General features: G+C 37.2%; 1 protein-coding gene across 3 annotated transcripts in view; it reads right to left on the minus strand.

The window, feature by feature from the left end:
- The window catches only part of RASAL2 (RAS protein activator like 2), a 358,050-nt gene that overhangs the window by 40,423 nt on the left and 300,409 nt on the right, over window positions 1–17,218 (minus strand). For all 3 annotated transcript variants that reach the window (XM_045547280.1, XM_045547282.1, XM_045547283.1), the window contains one exon: window positions 1,522–1,675. In XM_045547280.1, coding sequence (XP_045403236.1) covers window positions 1,522–1,675 — 154 coding nt within the window. The remainder of the gene's footprint in view (window positions 1–1,521; window positions 1,676–17,218) is intronic.

A 17,218-nucleotide genomic window follows, 5' to 3' on the forward strand; every position in this document is an offset into this window, starting at 1 on the left:
GTTAAGAAGAATCAAAATTAAAACCCTTTAGGCAACATCTTAAATTACCTGCAAATGAACATGCTCAATTCTGAGCGAGTTAATAAAAAATAACTAAAAAGGGAAGAGGGTCTCTGAAACAGCTTATTAGATTTTTTGAGACTGACTTCACTATAATATAATAGAAGGGTATTAAATGAAATAGAAAAGAGTTACCATTATTGCATTACTGTCTTTGGAACCCATGTTTTCTTTCACTAGGCAACCAGACTGTTGATTTCCAGTCATTTATTAGGTTAGCCTTACCACTATTATCAAAGTCCTTAAAAAGTGAAATGTTGTTATATGTCTAGCACCAAACACTGGGCTTGGTACCCAACCTATTGAGCTAAGCTTCATAAATATGGGAAAGTTCAAGTGATTTTTATAAAATGGAAGACCAATAAATGACCTGCCCAAATTGCTGAAGTTTGCTTACATGTTAACTCGATCTCAGCTTATAACCTAGTGAATCAGATCAGATAATATGCTCTGTCCAATATGGCGGCTACTAGCCTTATGTGGCTAGTGGGTATCTAAAATGTGGCTAGTCTAAATTGAGATAGTGCTGTAGCTATAAAATATACATTAGATATTAAAGATTTAGCACCAAAAAATAATGTAAAATTTCTCATTGATAATTTTTACAGTGCATGTTGCAATGACAATATTTGCGTTAAATAAATTTAAAACTACATATGTGGTTTGCGTTATATTTCTTTTGGATGGCGCTGGTCCATAAGAATAGGAACCAAACATCTTTCACCTTCTACAACATCTGCTGTAGGACTCACACTAGGCACTTAGTAAGTTCTTGTTAATCGAATCCTAACTCTAATAATTTTTTATATATATGTATACGTGTGTATATATACGTACACATAGTTTTCAAATTTAACTTGTAAATGGCCAATAGTGTATATTTAATTTGGAAGGGAGAAACTACCTTATAAAAAATGATAGCCATAATTTTCTAGTGAAGAGCAATTTACTTAAGAAACTAGGCACCTGCAATGTGCTAGAGACTGAGCTAGGTGTAGAAGATTACAAAAATAAATAAGACATGATCCCAGATCTTGAACTATTTACATCGTAGTTAGAAAAATTATGGTTTAGGTCAATTTCCTTAAAAAAACATTAAAACTGAGGACTGAGGTTTTCAGGAGAAAAATAATAACATAGTGAGGGACATCCTTACCAATACTAAAAAATTAATATGCTAATTTAATAAATTATTGCTAGTCTTGTGACCTCTGCTGAGAATGTACTAGGAATCCAATTTTTTGGAAAGCAGACAAGAATAAAAGGAAGGAGAAGCTATCATTAATAACTTTTTAAGTACAAATGTCCAACTTTTTCCAATAAGTAGGTAATTTTCAGAACTGAAAACCAGTTAAGATAATCACATCATCAATATCACCGTAATGAAATCACAAAGTTACTGGACAGAAAATCTGCTTGTTGTTTAACTGCTCTTCTTTCTATTTTTTTTTTTTTTTTTACCTCAAAGCAGAAGTCTTGTCCCAGAATGCTACTGTGGAGTGGCTTCACGGATACAGGCTCCCCTCTACCAAGATCCAGACATTCTACTGCACTGCATGGGCTCAGCAAGGATTCATGGGAACGTGACTCTTTCAGTTTAGGGAGCCCACGAGACCTAAAAGTAGAAAAAGATATTTAAGGTAGTGTAACCTAAGCCAACAAGGAAATGAAGGTCTGATGCAATGGAGGCTACAACAAATGTACACATGCCTAAGGAAAGAAAATAAATGAGGAACAAATTACTAGTTAATCTATAACAACAATAATCATATTCATGCAGCAAATATAAACTATATATATATGTGAGTGCACATACACTTTTTTTCAATAAAGCATAAATACATACTACAATTTTACTTGTCTCAAGGGAGCTCAAAGCTCTACTACAGACACTGTTTACTCCTCATTCCTACCTTGGAATATGGAGAAATATATACTATTTAGGTTATCTTACATATTCTTTTTCATGCAAAGGTATTGCCAAAAGACAAATTATTTCTTTTTTTTCCCCATGCTATAGCTTTATCCTCTTCTGTCATTGACAAAATAATAGTGGCTGAATTCTCACTTTGTTTCTTTCTACTTTTGCAGAATAAACACACATACACACACATACACATACACACACAGAGTTGAAGACACACTTTTTAGCACAAGACTCTGTCTTTCAAAGGCCTGATTTCCATCTCAATATGGGATTCTTTTCTGGTAAGCTTTTGATTCTATCCATGCTTTACAGTATAAATATGAATAAAGAATTAAGCTCCTTGAAAAACCTTCCACCATGAAAAAAAAAAAAGCCCAAACTCTCATCTAGAAGACACCATTTAGGCATCCTGTCTGATTTTGCTTCCTAGTTGTTTTAAAAAAGAATGCTGGAAATCACGACTCTTGTCACTATAGGAACTAGTACTTCACTACCTTTCTCTTGAAAGAATTAATGGAGTCAAACAATATAAAGCATAATATTCCTGAATCCAAAACTGGATGACCATACAGTTTTATGCAATAATTATAGTATCTGTTGACTGAAACATCCAGAGTTACACACATACATTTCAAGCAGAAGTACTTAGCAGTAAGGATAAAAAGAAATGCCTTGTGTAAAGACATTTGTTTTTATAAAACACATTAAATAAATGGCTTAATTTATTTCCTTGAAATAACCACATCAACACTAAAAGGAACTGAAATGCTTAATGCCAGAGTAGCTTTTAGTTAAATTATAAAATAATGAGATCTAGGAAACTAGCACTAAGGCTGCTCTCTAACTTCTGTCTCTATTCTAACATTGTTTAATGAAACTCCATAAGATAAGCACATTTTAAGCAATAAGGATTTTAGCCCTTCTTCTTTCCATAAAAATAATAAACCACATTTGAAGTTTAGGCTGAAAAACATGTATTCTGACAGTCAGCAATTTTTAAAGTAAAAAAGTCAACATTTATATTTTCCATTGATAAGGCAAAGATGCACAAAAGGGACAAATACCACCTAATATTTTGTATGTAACAATTTAACAATGTAACAGCCCCACATTTATTTCCCTTTGTTCTATGTGATAAGACAATGACATGTTATATACTGCAAATATAGCACATCAACTATAAATAACTAAATGCTAAAAAAATTGTACTTTATCATACAACGTTTCCCAATATGCTGCATAGGAAGCCTGGTTGAAGAAAACAGGACACTGTGATCTTTTGTAAACATATAAAACAATAATTCTAGCGCATTTTTCCCAGGAGGAGTTGCTAGAAAGGAAAAGCCTCCCATGCTCTGGGGTGAGCCTCTCAACGGGAAAGATGAAAACATATTTAAAATAGGAGTATGACAAAGGCTTACTTTTTATTATTTGAATTCTCTAGGAAAATTTTCTAAAGCATAAATTAACTTATTTTAAACAAAATAAACATCTACCTACATGAAGCAATTGTACAGCCACCTGGCAGTGCAACCCCAAATCATAGCGGTGCCACATGTCCCGGTATAGCAAGTCACTTTCTGAACTACATCTCAGAAAACAACTCTCTGTTTAGAAGACAGGAACCGATAGATGGTTCCCTGCTGCCTTCAGTTACTGATAACATCTTTGGATAAATGTTTTCCAGGTGTTATTTCAAGTCTTCGACAGAAGCAGAACAGAAACACAAACAACAGATAAAAAAGTCATGTTCATCCAAACAGTCTGCAGGATAGTAGCTAGTATTCCTTTTTCTCCTCCTTCAGGCTGCATCTAGCCCCTCAGGTAACACAAACAAGGTTCCTGGGCTCCAGGCTGGGTCCGTTGCCATGGCGCTATGCCTATAAGGAGATTAGAGCTGGAAGGCCACAGGGAGAAGCTGCGGCTTGAAGGACTCAAGCAAACAAGGTGGCAAAGGTGACCATTTTAAGATGGAGAGGAAGGAATGGAGAGGCCCCTGCTCATTTCTATTAGCAAGTTCTCAGAGAAAGGCTATAGAAAACAAACAACTGAATCAATTCTGGGAGTGGAGGAGAATCCCTTATTAAAAACTCTACTGGGGACAACTCTGAGCAGGTCTAGTTTGCTTCATGTACAATTCCCACCCCCCACTAGAAAGTGTTTCCTACAGCCCATCTTGCAAGTACAATCTTTCTCTCACATTTGTTCTCTTTCCTTTGCAGTGTCTACCCTGGTTTAATGTTTCTAGGTATTATTTTACCTGAACTTCTCTGGGTTATACATTTTTTTCTTTTAGAGAAAGTTGGATAATACTTTTTTCACCACAAATTTCACTGTGATACTCAGGTCTAACTTCAAATGTAGCCATAAGCAGATAATACAATGAAGCCATGTGGAACTATATCTCAAAACTCTTCCTAGTTACTGAAATTTCAATTATTAATATATAGCTTAGAATTTCATATTGCTCAGCATTTTTATGTACACACACACACACACACACACACACACACACACACTCTCTCACACACACACACACACAATTGAAAAACAAAGTCCCTAATATGCTCAACATTACTACTGAATACCTAGCAAGCCCTTTCTGCATTGGGGAGACAGTGTCTCTGAGAAGACAGAAATAATTCCCAGAGAAGCAAGATTACAGTAAACAGGAAGATCAAACAGCCTGGGAATGGCTTGGGGCAGGGGAGGCATTACGGGCACAGATATTTCAGTATAACAGCGTCAGCAGCCCCAAGTTTCCTCTAAGTCATGTTTTCCTCCTCCTGTACTTTCATGTGAATTGATTTTTCTTAGATCCACTAACTACAGAGTTTTAGCAGCCCTATGTAGCATCACAGATTACTCCTCTAATGGAAGGTAGAATGTGGATTTGTTGGGAGAAGAATAAGTCTAAAATAACTATGCTCAGTCTGATCTGACAATGGCCTTCATCCAAAGCCTTGGAAGTGGACATTGTGAGTCCTTTGACTACCGACCAGGTTCTCTCCCGGACTGCTCCCTCTTCTTCCCCACTGTCCCAAACATCACATAAGAATAACTCAGGGCTCCAATATGACTGTTTCTCGATTTACTTGGGAAATTGCTTTCCAGAGGTAATTTTACTTCTTATTAAGAAAGTACATTTACATTTTTGTTAGGGTCAACAGACAACCTTGATTTCTGTGTAAGCTCTCAGACCTCTAGCAATGTGATAGGTAAGGGTTAAAAATCTAATTGCTTTGCTGATGAAGATGACCTGCTGCTTCTGACCTATTTAAGGAATAAACTACAAGGCAGTAGAGGCTTTCTATTACTCACCACAGTGAATGAATATTATATTGCTTTAATCCTTATCCCTATCTGAAATCAGTCTTAAGAGATAAAAGTGAAGGGCTGGAGGAGGGGGAGCCAACACACACAACAGCAGATACACTGATGAAGAAAAAAAAGAGTACAAGAACTCTGATTAGTGTAATTTTAAGTAAAACACAGCTAGATTTTCTTAGCTTAACCATCCAGTTTTTAAAAAAGCCACATAATACCCCATAGCTCCAATGATGTTTGGAAGTGCTAACTCAATCTGCCACATGTTTACAGATTCAGTTCCAAATTTAGGAACTTTTAATTAAAAATGCTTATTGCCACACAAAATCCTGGACTCCAGTACAGGTGAGTTTTGCTTGGCTTGGCAGTTATGATTCCCAACTGCTTCCCTGAGTTCCTGAGGAGACAGCTCAGCCCGCAAGCGGGGTGCAGCAGCAGCACACCCTTGTGTTGGCCAGTGTGCATTTCTCATCTTGTTTGAAAATCTCCCAGGTAGTAATTAACAAAATTGGGTCTCCTAATACTCTACCAACAAATTTACATAGTATCTAATCAGGTTTTTAAAAATTGCATCTGAGGTCTCACTTTGAGAAAAATGTAGCTTTACCTGCTCCCCAGATTTTATTGTTTTCCAATCAGGCATCTTTTGAAAACATCCAAGTGATGTTTTTGGTTTGAAAGCACAGATACTTTTCTGTATTATAATTTTAAAGGTTTCCCTCCCTGGATTAAAAAAAGAAAAAGAAATTTGAGCTCATTCAGCAGAGTTCTGTTTATTTGCTAAAAATGTGTCCTCCCTGAGGATCCTGACAGCATGGGCTGCACCAGTTTATTGGCTGCAGTTAAAGCCAGTCCCTACCGCTTTATGTTACTCACTAATTTTTATGTTAGCTTAAATATACTTTAATAGACATATCAACAGTATATACCACTCACACAACCACTCACACTAAAAGCTATTTATGGAATCATACATATCCTGCAGATCTTTCCTACTTTCAGCCTCTAGATAGGATGGTCTAATGAACCCAGCTGCTAATGACAAAGAAGTGTATTTGTCAACCTGAGTTGTCACTTAAAATGAACAAACTCATGGAAAGGAAATTTATCAACATCAACAAAAATAACATCCACACCTACTTTGGTACATATACATGTATACATACAATGAAGCTGGACACAGAAGGAAGACTAGATTATAAATATTAAAACATGTTCTAGTGGGTGGAAAATTCAATTTGCCTCCAATATGACAGACGCTAGGGAACAATTTCTTTACAGAAACCATACCATGTTCTAACACATCTTTTATTTGGTCCATAAATTGGAAATGAAATAAAATCTACTAGTACCTATTAAACAAATTAAATATAAACACAACTATATTGAATTTTAAAAAACAGAAACTAAACCAAACCATACTTGTAACCCAACTCAATTAACACACTTACTAGTTAAAGAATGAGTGGAAAGACTAACTTTTCTTTCCCTTTTTCTGAATTCAGTTGCTAGACTTTATAATTGCCATAAAATTAAGCTATGGGTGAAAGAAGGATAAAAGAGGAAAGAACTGGTAAAGTTCAATAATATTGAGTTCTTTATAATTCCTAAACTCATCACTATTTGCTTTCCCACTAGGTTTTCACTTGATTGAATAAATGAATACATGTATGAATCTATCTATCTATCCAACAATTACTTGGTATGTGTTATGTGTCAGGCACCACACTAGAAGTGGATGCAAGGAATACAAAGGTGAAGAAGAAAGTCATGGTCCTAGTACTCACACACAATTTGGACTCTAGTGCATTAACGACCCAGTATCTGTGGTCCCCAACCCTGGGCTGCAGACTGGTACTGGTCCATGGCCTGTTAGGAAGTGGGCCACAAAGCAGGAGGTGAGCAGCGAGCTAGCAAGGCTTCATCTTTATCTACAGCCACTCCCTATCACTTGCCATCCACATCCTCCCCCAGCCCCCAGTCCATGAAACCAGTCCCTAGTGCCAAAAAGGTTGGGGACTGCTGCCGATGTGATTAGACTTATGAAAAAGGATGCAAAAGAGCCTCTGTGAGCATTTGGTAGGTGATCTTAAGTTGGGGGTTCAGAGAAGGTTTCTTAGAGAAAAAAGTAATGTGAAGTTTTAATCCTAAGGATGAAGTGGATTTCACTATATGTAGGTGTGGAAGTGCTGAGAGATCTAGAGGGAATGAGCATCTGAAAAGGCCTGTGGTGAGTGTGTGCAAGGCTGAGGTGTTGAGATGCTGAAAGAAATTCAGCAGTGTGGCTTTGGTATAATGTGGACATTGGGAAGGGGGAGGCTGGGAGAAGAGAGGATGGCGAATAATAAGGTTTGAGGGCGATCATGGACTTGTAGTCATGTGTAGGCACTTCATTTGATCATAAGACCAGTGGATGGACATAGAAAGGTTTTGGGTGGTAGAGCGAGAATGATATGATCAGATGTGTGTCTCAATAAAACTTCTTGGCTAAGGAATGGAGAAAAAGAGGGGTAGACAGAGAGCAGAGAGAAAAGATTAAAGACTAGAGACTAGTTCATTGATTATGGTAGTACTCTGAGTAAAGATCATGATGTAGACTAGCAGAAATGGGGAAGAAATGGATGGAGTTGAAAGATACTTAGGATATAAATAAGCCTTGAGGATTGGAATGTTGGAAGCATGAAGGACAGAGTAAAGGATGACTTATCATTTCTGGTTTGAACCCCTGGCTAAAAAGATGGTGATGTACATCACAGAGACAGGATATAAGAGGCAATGCTGGTTGAGGTGAGAGTGGAAATGAAACCAAGTTTTGTACAAGTTGAGTCTGAGATTTCTGTCAGGGCAGATGTGAATACTGCAAAAGAACATGCAGACTGAGAAAACACCCTAAGAAAATAACCTGAAGAATGTCAACATTTACTCTACAAAATTGATAAAAGAGACTGAGGAATTTGAAAGACAGAAGGAAAATCAGGAGGCTCAAGTTATCATATAAGCTCAAGGAAGAGAGATTTCAAGAAGGGTAGATTGTCAGAAGACCAAGTGTGCTAAAAGATTACCAGCAGCCACTGAATTTAGGAATTGAGAGGTAGAGACTTTGGCAAGAGGAGTTTCAGTGAAAAGATGAGGACAAAAATGAGATTGCAGTAGGTTGAAAAAACGAATAGGATGTAAGACCGTGGCGACTAACTCAACAAGTCTGATTGTGAAGGAGTGACAACAGTAAAACAGCTAGAGGAGACATGGGGTTGAAATAGGGTTTTTTAAAAAATTAATCACTTTTAAATTTTTTCCTTAAACAATAAAGTGATAAATGCTCTTGGTAAAAAATTCTAAGAGTCCAAAAGTAATAAAAGGTAAAGAATAAAACTGCAGGTACCTCCCACAACCTCCCAAAGAAAATGTCATTAACAATTTTTGTAAACCCTCCCAGAAATGTTTTATACTTAGGCAACTATATATAAGTATATGGTTATATAAATTATATAATATGTAGCATAATATTTATTATATATTAATATATTTATATAATATATATTTAAAATGCATATATGTAACATACTTATATACAAATATATATTTATATATTATACAGTAAATATTTATATTATAACAAATATAAGTATATATTTATATATTCTGTTTATCACAAATGGGATGCTACCATACTTTAAGAATATATTTTAAACTTCTGTCCATATTAGAACATATAGATATACTTGCCTCTTTTTATTTATTTTTTTGAGACAGGGTCTTGTACTGTTTAAAAAGAGTGCGGTGGTGTGATTATAGCTCACTGAAACCTCAAACTTCTGGGCTCTAGCAATCCTCCTGCCTCAGTCTCCCAAGTAGCTAGGACTACAGGTGTGTACCACCACACTCAAGTTAATTTTTTAAAAAAAATTTTGTAGATAAAGTGTCTCACAATGTTGCCCAATCTGTTCTCAAACTCCTGGACCCAAAGTGATCCTCCCACCTCGGTCTCCTAAAGTGCTAGGATTATAGGCATGAGCCACTGTACCTGGCCACTTATCTCTTTTTAATGACTACATAGTCCTAACTAGTCCCTGATGAGCATCTAAGTTTTTTCTTTTTTCCTTTTTTGTGATTAGCACCAAAGTTCCAAGCATATCTTAGTATATGTACCTTTATGCCCATACGCACATATTCATACTTTAAATTTCCAGCTGTGAAATTGCTAGATGAAAGGACATTTGTTTATATTTTTGATATGCCTAAATTACCCTCTGCAAAGATGGCATCAATTTAAACACTTAACAACACAATGTACATTTCTACATGATACCACCAACATGGTTTGTGGCTGAACTTCAAAAACTTGCCAATATAATTGGTAAAAAAATACTATTTCATTATTGCTTTAGTATGCATTTCTTTAATTATGAAGTTGAGGACATTTATATATGTTTATTGGAAATCTTGCTTCCCTTTTCTGTGAATTACTGCTATTTTTGTTCTTAAAGCATTTTTCTAATTGTTCGTAACCGATATGTGAACATTTTGTATATTAAGTAAATTATTAATAGTTCCCTATCATATTTGTAATTATTTTCCCTGAGTTTATGCTTAGAAAGGGTTTTCATTCAAGATCATAAGAAATCAGCTATATTTTCCTTCAGTGCTTTTTATTTTTCATCCAATCCATTTGGATTTTTTTGGTGAGGGAGAAGGAGAGATGAAAGGAATATGGTAGGGAGTCAGCTTTATATTTTTCCAAATTGTAGAAATATTATGAACATGAATTCACTCATTAATTATTATTGTATAGTATTCTATTCCTTTTATTTATTTTTATTTTAATAAATTTAGGGGGTTGAATTCCATTACATGAATATATTGTATAGTGGAGTCTGGGCTTCTGGTGTAGCCAACACCTGAATAGTGTACATTGTACTTATAGGTAACTTTTCATCCCTCACCACCTCCCACCTTCCTCCCTTGTGAGTCTCCAATGTCCATTATACCACTCTGTATGCTCTTGCGTAGCCACAGTTTAGCTCCCACTTATAAGTGAGAACATGTGGCATTTGTTTTTCTGTTCCTGAGTTACTTCACTTAAGGTAATGGCCTCCAGTTCCGTCCAAGATGCTGAAAAAGACATTATTTCATTCTTTGTTTTCACTGAGTCATATTCACTCCATGGTATAGATATACCACATTTTCTTTATTCACTCATCATTGATGGACACTTAGGTTAATCCCGTATCTTTCTGTAGATTGTGCTGTGATTTCTTTTCCTCTGGGTAGATACAAAGTAGTGGGATTGCAGGATCGAATGGTAAATCTACTTTTAATTCTTTGAGAAATCTCTACACTGTTTTCCACAAAGGTTGTACTAATTTGTATCCCCAGCAACAGTGTATAAGTGTTCCCTTTTAACTGTATCCAGGTCAACATGTATTGTTTTTTTGACTTTTTAACAATGGCCATTCTGACAGGGGTAAGGTGGTATCTCATCATAGTTTTAATCTGCATTTCCTTGATGATTAGTGATATTAAGCATTTGTATATCTTCTTTTGAAAAATGCCTGTTCATGTCATTCGTCCAATTTTCAATGGGGTTTTTTGTTTCTTTATTGCTGAGTTCCTTGTAGATTTTGGGTATGAGTCCTGTGTTGGACACATAGTTTGCGAATATTTTCTCCCATTCTGTAGGCTGCCTATTAACTCTTTGATTATTTCTCTTGCAGTGCAGAAGCTTTTTAGTTTAAGTCCCATCTGTCTATTTTTGTTTTTATTGAATTTGCTATTGGGGTCTTAGTCATAAATTCTTTGCCAGGCCAATGTCTAGAAGAGCTTTTCCTAGGTTTTCTTCTAGGATTTTTATTGTTTCAGGTCTTACATTTAAGTCTTTAATCCATCTTGAGTTAACCTTTGTATGTGGTGAGAGATAGGGATCCAGTTTCATTCTTCTGCCTGTGGCTCTCCAATTTTCCCAGCACTATTTATTGAATAGTATATTCTTTCCCCAGTGTGTGTTTTTGTCTTCTTTGTTGAAGATCAGTTGGTTGTAGGTATATGGGTTTTATTTCTGGGTTTGCTGTTCTGTTCCATTGATTGATGTGTCTACTTTTATACCAATACCATGCTGTTTTCATTACTACAGGCTTATAGTGTAATTTGAAGTCAGGTAATGTAATGCCTCTGTTTTGTTCTTTTTGCTTAGGGGTGCTTTGGCTATTTGGGCTTATTTTCAGTTCCATATAAATTTTAGAATTGTTTTTTCTAATTCTGTGAAAAATCATTTTGGTATTTTTGATAGGAATTGTACTGATTGCTTTCACAATACTGATTCTCCCCGTCCATGAGAATGGGAGGTTTTTCCATTTGTTTGTGTTGTCTATGATTTATTTTATCAGTGATTTATAGTTCTCCTTGTAGAGATCTTTCACCTCCTTGGTTAAATTTATTCCTAGGCATTGTTTTTTGCAGCCATTATAAATGAGATTGAGTTCTTGATTTGGTTCTCAGCTTGTTCATTGTTGGTGTATAGAAATACTACTGATTTTTATACATTGATTTTATAACCTGAGACTTTGCTGAATTTGTGTATCAAATCTAGGAGTGTTTTGGAAGAGTCCTTGGGGTTTTTTATGTACAAGATCATATCAACAGCAAACAGACATAATTTGATTTCTTCTTTTCTAGTATGGATGAAGTGGTGACAGTGGGCATCCTTGTCTTGTTCCAGTTCTCACGGGGAATTATTTCAGTTTTTCCCCATTCAGTATCATGTTGCCTGTGGATTTGTCATGTATGGCTTTTATTATTTTAAGGTATGCTTCTTCTATGCTGAGTTTTTTTGAGGGTTTTTATCATGAAGAAATGCTGAATTTTATTGAATATTTTTTCTGCATCTATTGAGATGATCATATGATTTCTGTTCTTACTTCTGTTTATGTAGTGAATCACATTTATTGACTTATGTATGATGAACCATCATCTATCCCTGAGATGAAACCCACTTGATTGTGGTGAATTATATTTTTGATGTGCTGTTGGAGTTGGTTTGCTAGTATTTTGCTGAGGATTTTTATGTCTATCTTCATTAGAGATATTAGTCTGTAGTTTTCTTTTTTTGTTGCATCCTTTCCTGGCTTTGGTACCATGGTGATACTAGCTTTGTAGAATGAGTTAGGGAGGATTCCCCTACTTCTTGATCTCTTGGTACAGTCTTAGTAGGATTGGCACCAGTTCTTCTTTGTGTGTCTGGTAGAATTTGGCTTTGAATCCATTAGGTTCTGAGCTATTTTTGGTTGGGATATTTTAAATTACTGACTCAATCTTGCTACTTGTTATTGGTTTACTCAGGAGTTCTGTTTCTTCCTGGTTCAATCTCAGGAGGTTGTATGCTTTTAGGAATTCAATCATTTTCTTGAGGTTTTCTAGTTTGTGAGTATATAGTTGTTCAACATAGTTTCTGATGATCTTTTGTATTTCTTTGGTATCAGCTGTAATGTCTCCTTTTCCATTTCTGATTACTTTTATTTGGATTTTCTTTCTTCTTGGTTAGTCTAGCTAATGGTTTATCAATTTTATTTATCTTTTTAAAGAACTAACTTTCTGTTTTGTTGATTCTTTGTATTTTTTTGGTCTCTATTTAGTTCTGCTCTGATCTTTATTATTTCTTTTCTTCTGCTAACTTTGGGTTTAGTTTGTTCTTGTTTTTCTCGTTCCTTGAGGTGTAATGTTAGGGTGTTAATTTGTGATCTTTCTACTTTTTTGACGTTGGCATTTAATGCTATAAACTTCCCTCTTAGCAATGTTTTGCTATATCCCTCAGCTTTTGATATGTTATGCTTTCATTTTAATTTGTTTCAAAATATTTTAAAATTTCCATCTTTATTTCTTCATTGACCCAGTGATCATTCAGGAGCATGTTGTTGAATTTCCATATGTTGGTACAGCTTCTGAAGTTCCTATTTATATTGCTTGCTAGCTTTATTCTGCTGTGGTCTGAGAAGATACTTGATATGATTTCAATTTTTAAAAAATTTGTTAAGTTTTGTTTTGTGGCCTAAAAGGCGGTTGGTCTATCTTGGAGAATGTTCCATGTGCTGATGGAAAGAATGTATATTCTGTAGTTATTGGGTGGAATTTTCTCTTAAGGTCTGTTAAGTCCATTTGATCTAAAGTTCAATTGAAATTCAATATTTCTTTGTTGACTTTGTGTCTTAATGATCTGTTAGTGCTGTGAGTGGGGTGTTAAAGTCTCTCACTATTATTGTGCTGCTATCTATCTATTTCTTTAGGTTTAGTAATATCTGTTTTGTGAATCTGGGTGCTCCAATGTTGGATGCATATATATTTAGCATTGTTATATACTGTTACTGAATTGATCCCTTTATCATTATATAATGACTTTCTTTGTCTATTTTTATTGTTTTTGATTTAAAGTAATTTTATCTGATGTAACTACAGCTATTCCTGCTCATTTTTGATTTCCATTTGCATGAATATCTTTTTCCACCCCTTTACTTTCAGTCTATCTGTGTCTTTATGGATAAGGTGAGTTTCTTGTAAGCAGCATATAATTTAATCATTGTTTAAATCCATTCTGCTCATCTATATCTTTTAAGTGGAGCATTTAATCCATTTATTCAAGGTTAGTATTGACTTGTGGTGAGGCTTTGTTCTTGTTATATTGTTAGTTGATTTCTAGTTGTTTTATAATTTTTTTGTGTTTTTCCTCTGTCCTTTTCTCTTTGTGGTTTATGGAACTTCATTCATGTTGCCATTTAATTCCTTTCTCTTCCTCCTTTGTGTGGTTATTTATAAGACCTGCGAGTTTTATATTTTTGAGTTTTTGTGATGGTGAATATTGACCTTTTGTTTCTGTTTAAGCAGGGCTGGTCTAGTGGTGATGAATTCTCTCAGCATTTGCTTCTCTGTGAAAGACTTTATTTCTCCTTCACTTATGAAGCTTCTTTTTTACAGGATGTAAAATTCTTGGCTTATAGGTTTCTTTTTTTTTTTCTTTCAGCACTTTGAAAATGCCATCCCATTCTCTTCTGGCCTAAAGTTTCTGCTGAGAAGTCTGCTGTTAGTCTGATGGGGTTTTCTTTATAGGCAACTAGATGCTTTTCTCTTGCTAATTTCAAAATTCTCTCTTTCACTTTGACTTTAGTCATTCTGATTATAGTATGCCATGGTGAAGTCCTTTCTGCAATGTATTTGCCTGGGAATCATTGGGCCTCCTATATCTGACTGTTTAACTTTCTGGCTAGTCCTGGGAAGTTTTCATTGATTATTTCCTCAAATAGGGTTCCTAAAGTTTTTGATTTCTCTTTTGCCTCTGGAATACTGATAATTCATAGGTTTAATTGCTTTATGTAGTCCCAGATGTCACAAAGGCATTGCTCACTCATTTAAATTTGTTTTTACTTATTTTTTTGTCTGACTGGATTATTTCAAAAGACCTATCCTTGAGTTCTGAGATTCTTTCTTCTGCTTGGTCTATGGTTTTGAAACTTTCAAATGTGTTTTGTATTTCCTTCAATGAATTTTTCAGATCCAGAATTTGTTTTTGTTACTATCTCCTTGGTAAATTTCTCATTCATCTCCTGGACTGATTTTCTGATTCCTTTGTATTAGTTTTCAGATTTCTCTTGCATCTCCTGAACTTCTACAGAATCAATATTTGGAATTCTTTATCTGGCATTATGAGGAATTCATTCTGATTGGAATTCATTGCTAGACAATTGTTGTGGTCCTTTGGTGGTGCCATATATCTTTGCTTTGTCGTATTTCCTGTGTCCTTCTGTTGATATCTGTGCATCTGATGCAGCAGTCACTTGTTCCAATTTTTTGAAATTGCTTTTGAAGGGGAGAATTTTCTCCTGAAGATGTATATATGTAGGACACTTTGGCTTTGATATTGGGTGCCTATAGTAGTGTGGTCTTTGTATGATTTCTTAGGCAGTACACAGGATTAGTGGTATCTGTGATTTCCTTGTTGGCTTGGGGAAAATTTATTAGTTGAGGCTGTGGTGAAGTTTTGCTGGGGACTTGAACACCAGCTGAGCCACTCCTTGGGCCCCAGCGGTGAAAGAAGCGAATTGAGTCTGCCTGACTTCAGGGCCCAGAGCAGCTTATGCTGGCAGCAGTGTTAAGATGTCCTGGGGGCCAATTCCTGGACCTTCAGGTGGTTTGCTCAGAACCTAGTAATTGGAGCAGATGGCTGGGTGTGTGGGTGGGTTCTTGTACCCCTGAGTTGCTGGTGTGATGTGGGAGATGGCAGCCACCCACTAGGACTGTGTTGGTGTTACTGGTATCTGGAATGGTTGAACAGACTAGTCTCCAGTCCCACAGCAGCCTGTAACAGAGTGGTGGGTATTGTCTGAAGTGTGCTTAGGAGAACTTGTTCTCCTTTGTCTCTTCCTGGCCAGGCTGTGGTTGCAGCCACATCACCTTGAACTCAGCCCAAGGACAGGGCATGGCCCAGCACTAAACTCTCAAAATGGTGATTGATGTGGGCTTGTGGAATAGGCAATAAACTGTGGGGAGTGCAGTCTGCTTGTGAGACTCCATAGCAAGGTGGTGGGCACTGCTCTAAGGTGTATGCAGGAGAGCTTGGGCTCCTTGTATCTCTTCAACTGGGTGGGGCTGCAGCTGTGTCAGCCTGAACGCTGCCTGAGGGTGGGGTAATGCTCAGTTTTAAACTCCCAAACTGTTGCCTTAGGCCTGTGACCAGAGAGGGTGAGGCCCTTGTCAGGCAGGCTGTGCTGGCAGGAGACTGTGGGGAGTGCAGTTTGCTCAAGACTCAGTCCCACAGCAGCTGGTTGCAGGAGGGTGAGCACTGTCTCAGATGAGTGCTGGAAAGGCTAGTTTCCCTGCCTCTCCCTCATCAGGCAGGGGCTGTAGCCCTATCAAGCCCAAACTCAGATGGGGACAGGGTGAAACCTAGTGTCACTTTCAAAATAGTGCCTTGGACCTGGGACCAGAAAGGCTGAGGCCCTATCCAGGCAAGCAGTATGGCTGAGAAACTGGAAAATGCTGCCCACTCATATCTGTCTCAAGAGCAGCCTGCAGCAGGGTGGTGGGGACCTTCCCAGGGCTGTGTGGGAGTGTCTGGGCTCCTCTATCCCTCCTTGAAGTTGTGTATTGGATGCAGGTGCACCTGCAGTTCTCTGGTATCTAGGCTCTCAGAATGGCACCTGGCTCAAGCTCCTGTAGACTCAGATATCTATGGGATTCTGTGTCAGTTCCCTTTCTGGAACAATGTCTTTGTGCAATCTTCAAGCAGCTCCCCATGGTAGGCCTGAGAACTGCATGGGTTGAGGATGGGGGTCTCTTGAAGCCTAGACCATAAAAGCTTGTCTTAGTGAGGAGAGAGAGCCCTGGGGGCTTCTCTCTTATTGTTTTTCCCCAAATCTTGGAGCTTCAAACAGCTGTTAGCAAGGCAAGTTGCCCTGAACCCTCTCCTTATCCATTTTTAGTGCTTCCTGTTACTTCCCTGGTGAATCCTAGTGTTCTCTCCTAGATGATCTGTTTGAAATGTGAGAATCTGTTTAGTATTCTGGAAGTACTGCTCAGAATCTAGCAGCTGGAACAGTGGGCTGGGTGTGTGGGTGGGCTCTCACACCCCTGAGGAGCTGGTGTAATGTGGGAGGTGGCAGTATTAATGGTGGAAGAGGCACATACTACCTGTGTCTAGTCAGCCATCTCGCCCTTCCACCCTCTACTCTTATTAAGAGCACTTTGGGAGGCTGAGGTGGGAGGACTGCTTGAGGCCAGGAGTTCAAGACCAGCCTGAGCAAGGCGAAACCCTGTCCCTACAAAGAATAGAAAAATCAGCCAGCGTGGTAGCATGTGCCTGTAGTCCCAGCTCTTCGGGAGGCTGAAGCAGGAGGATCACTTGTGGCCAGGAGTTGGAGGTTG

Source organism: Lemur catta, chromosome 3, assembly GCF_020740605.2.
Source record: "Lemur catta isolate mLemCat1 chromosome 3, mLemCat1.pri, whole genome shotgun sequence".
In the NCBI taxonomy this organism is placed as follows: domain Eukaryota; kingdom Metazoa; phylum Chordata; class Mammalia; order Primates; family Lemuridae; genus Lemur; species Lemur catta.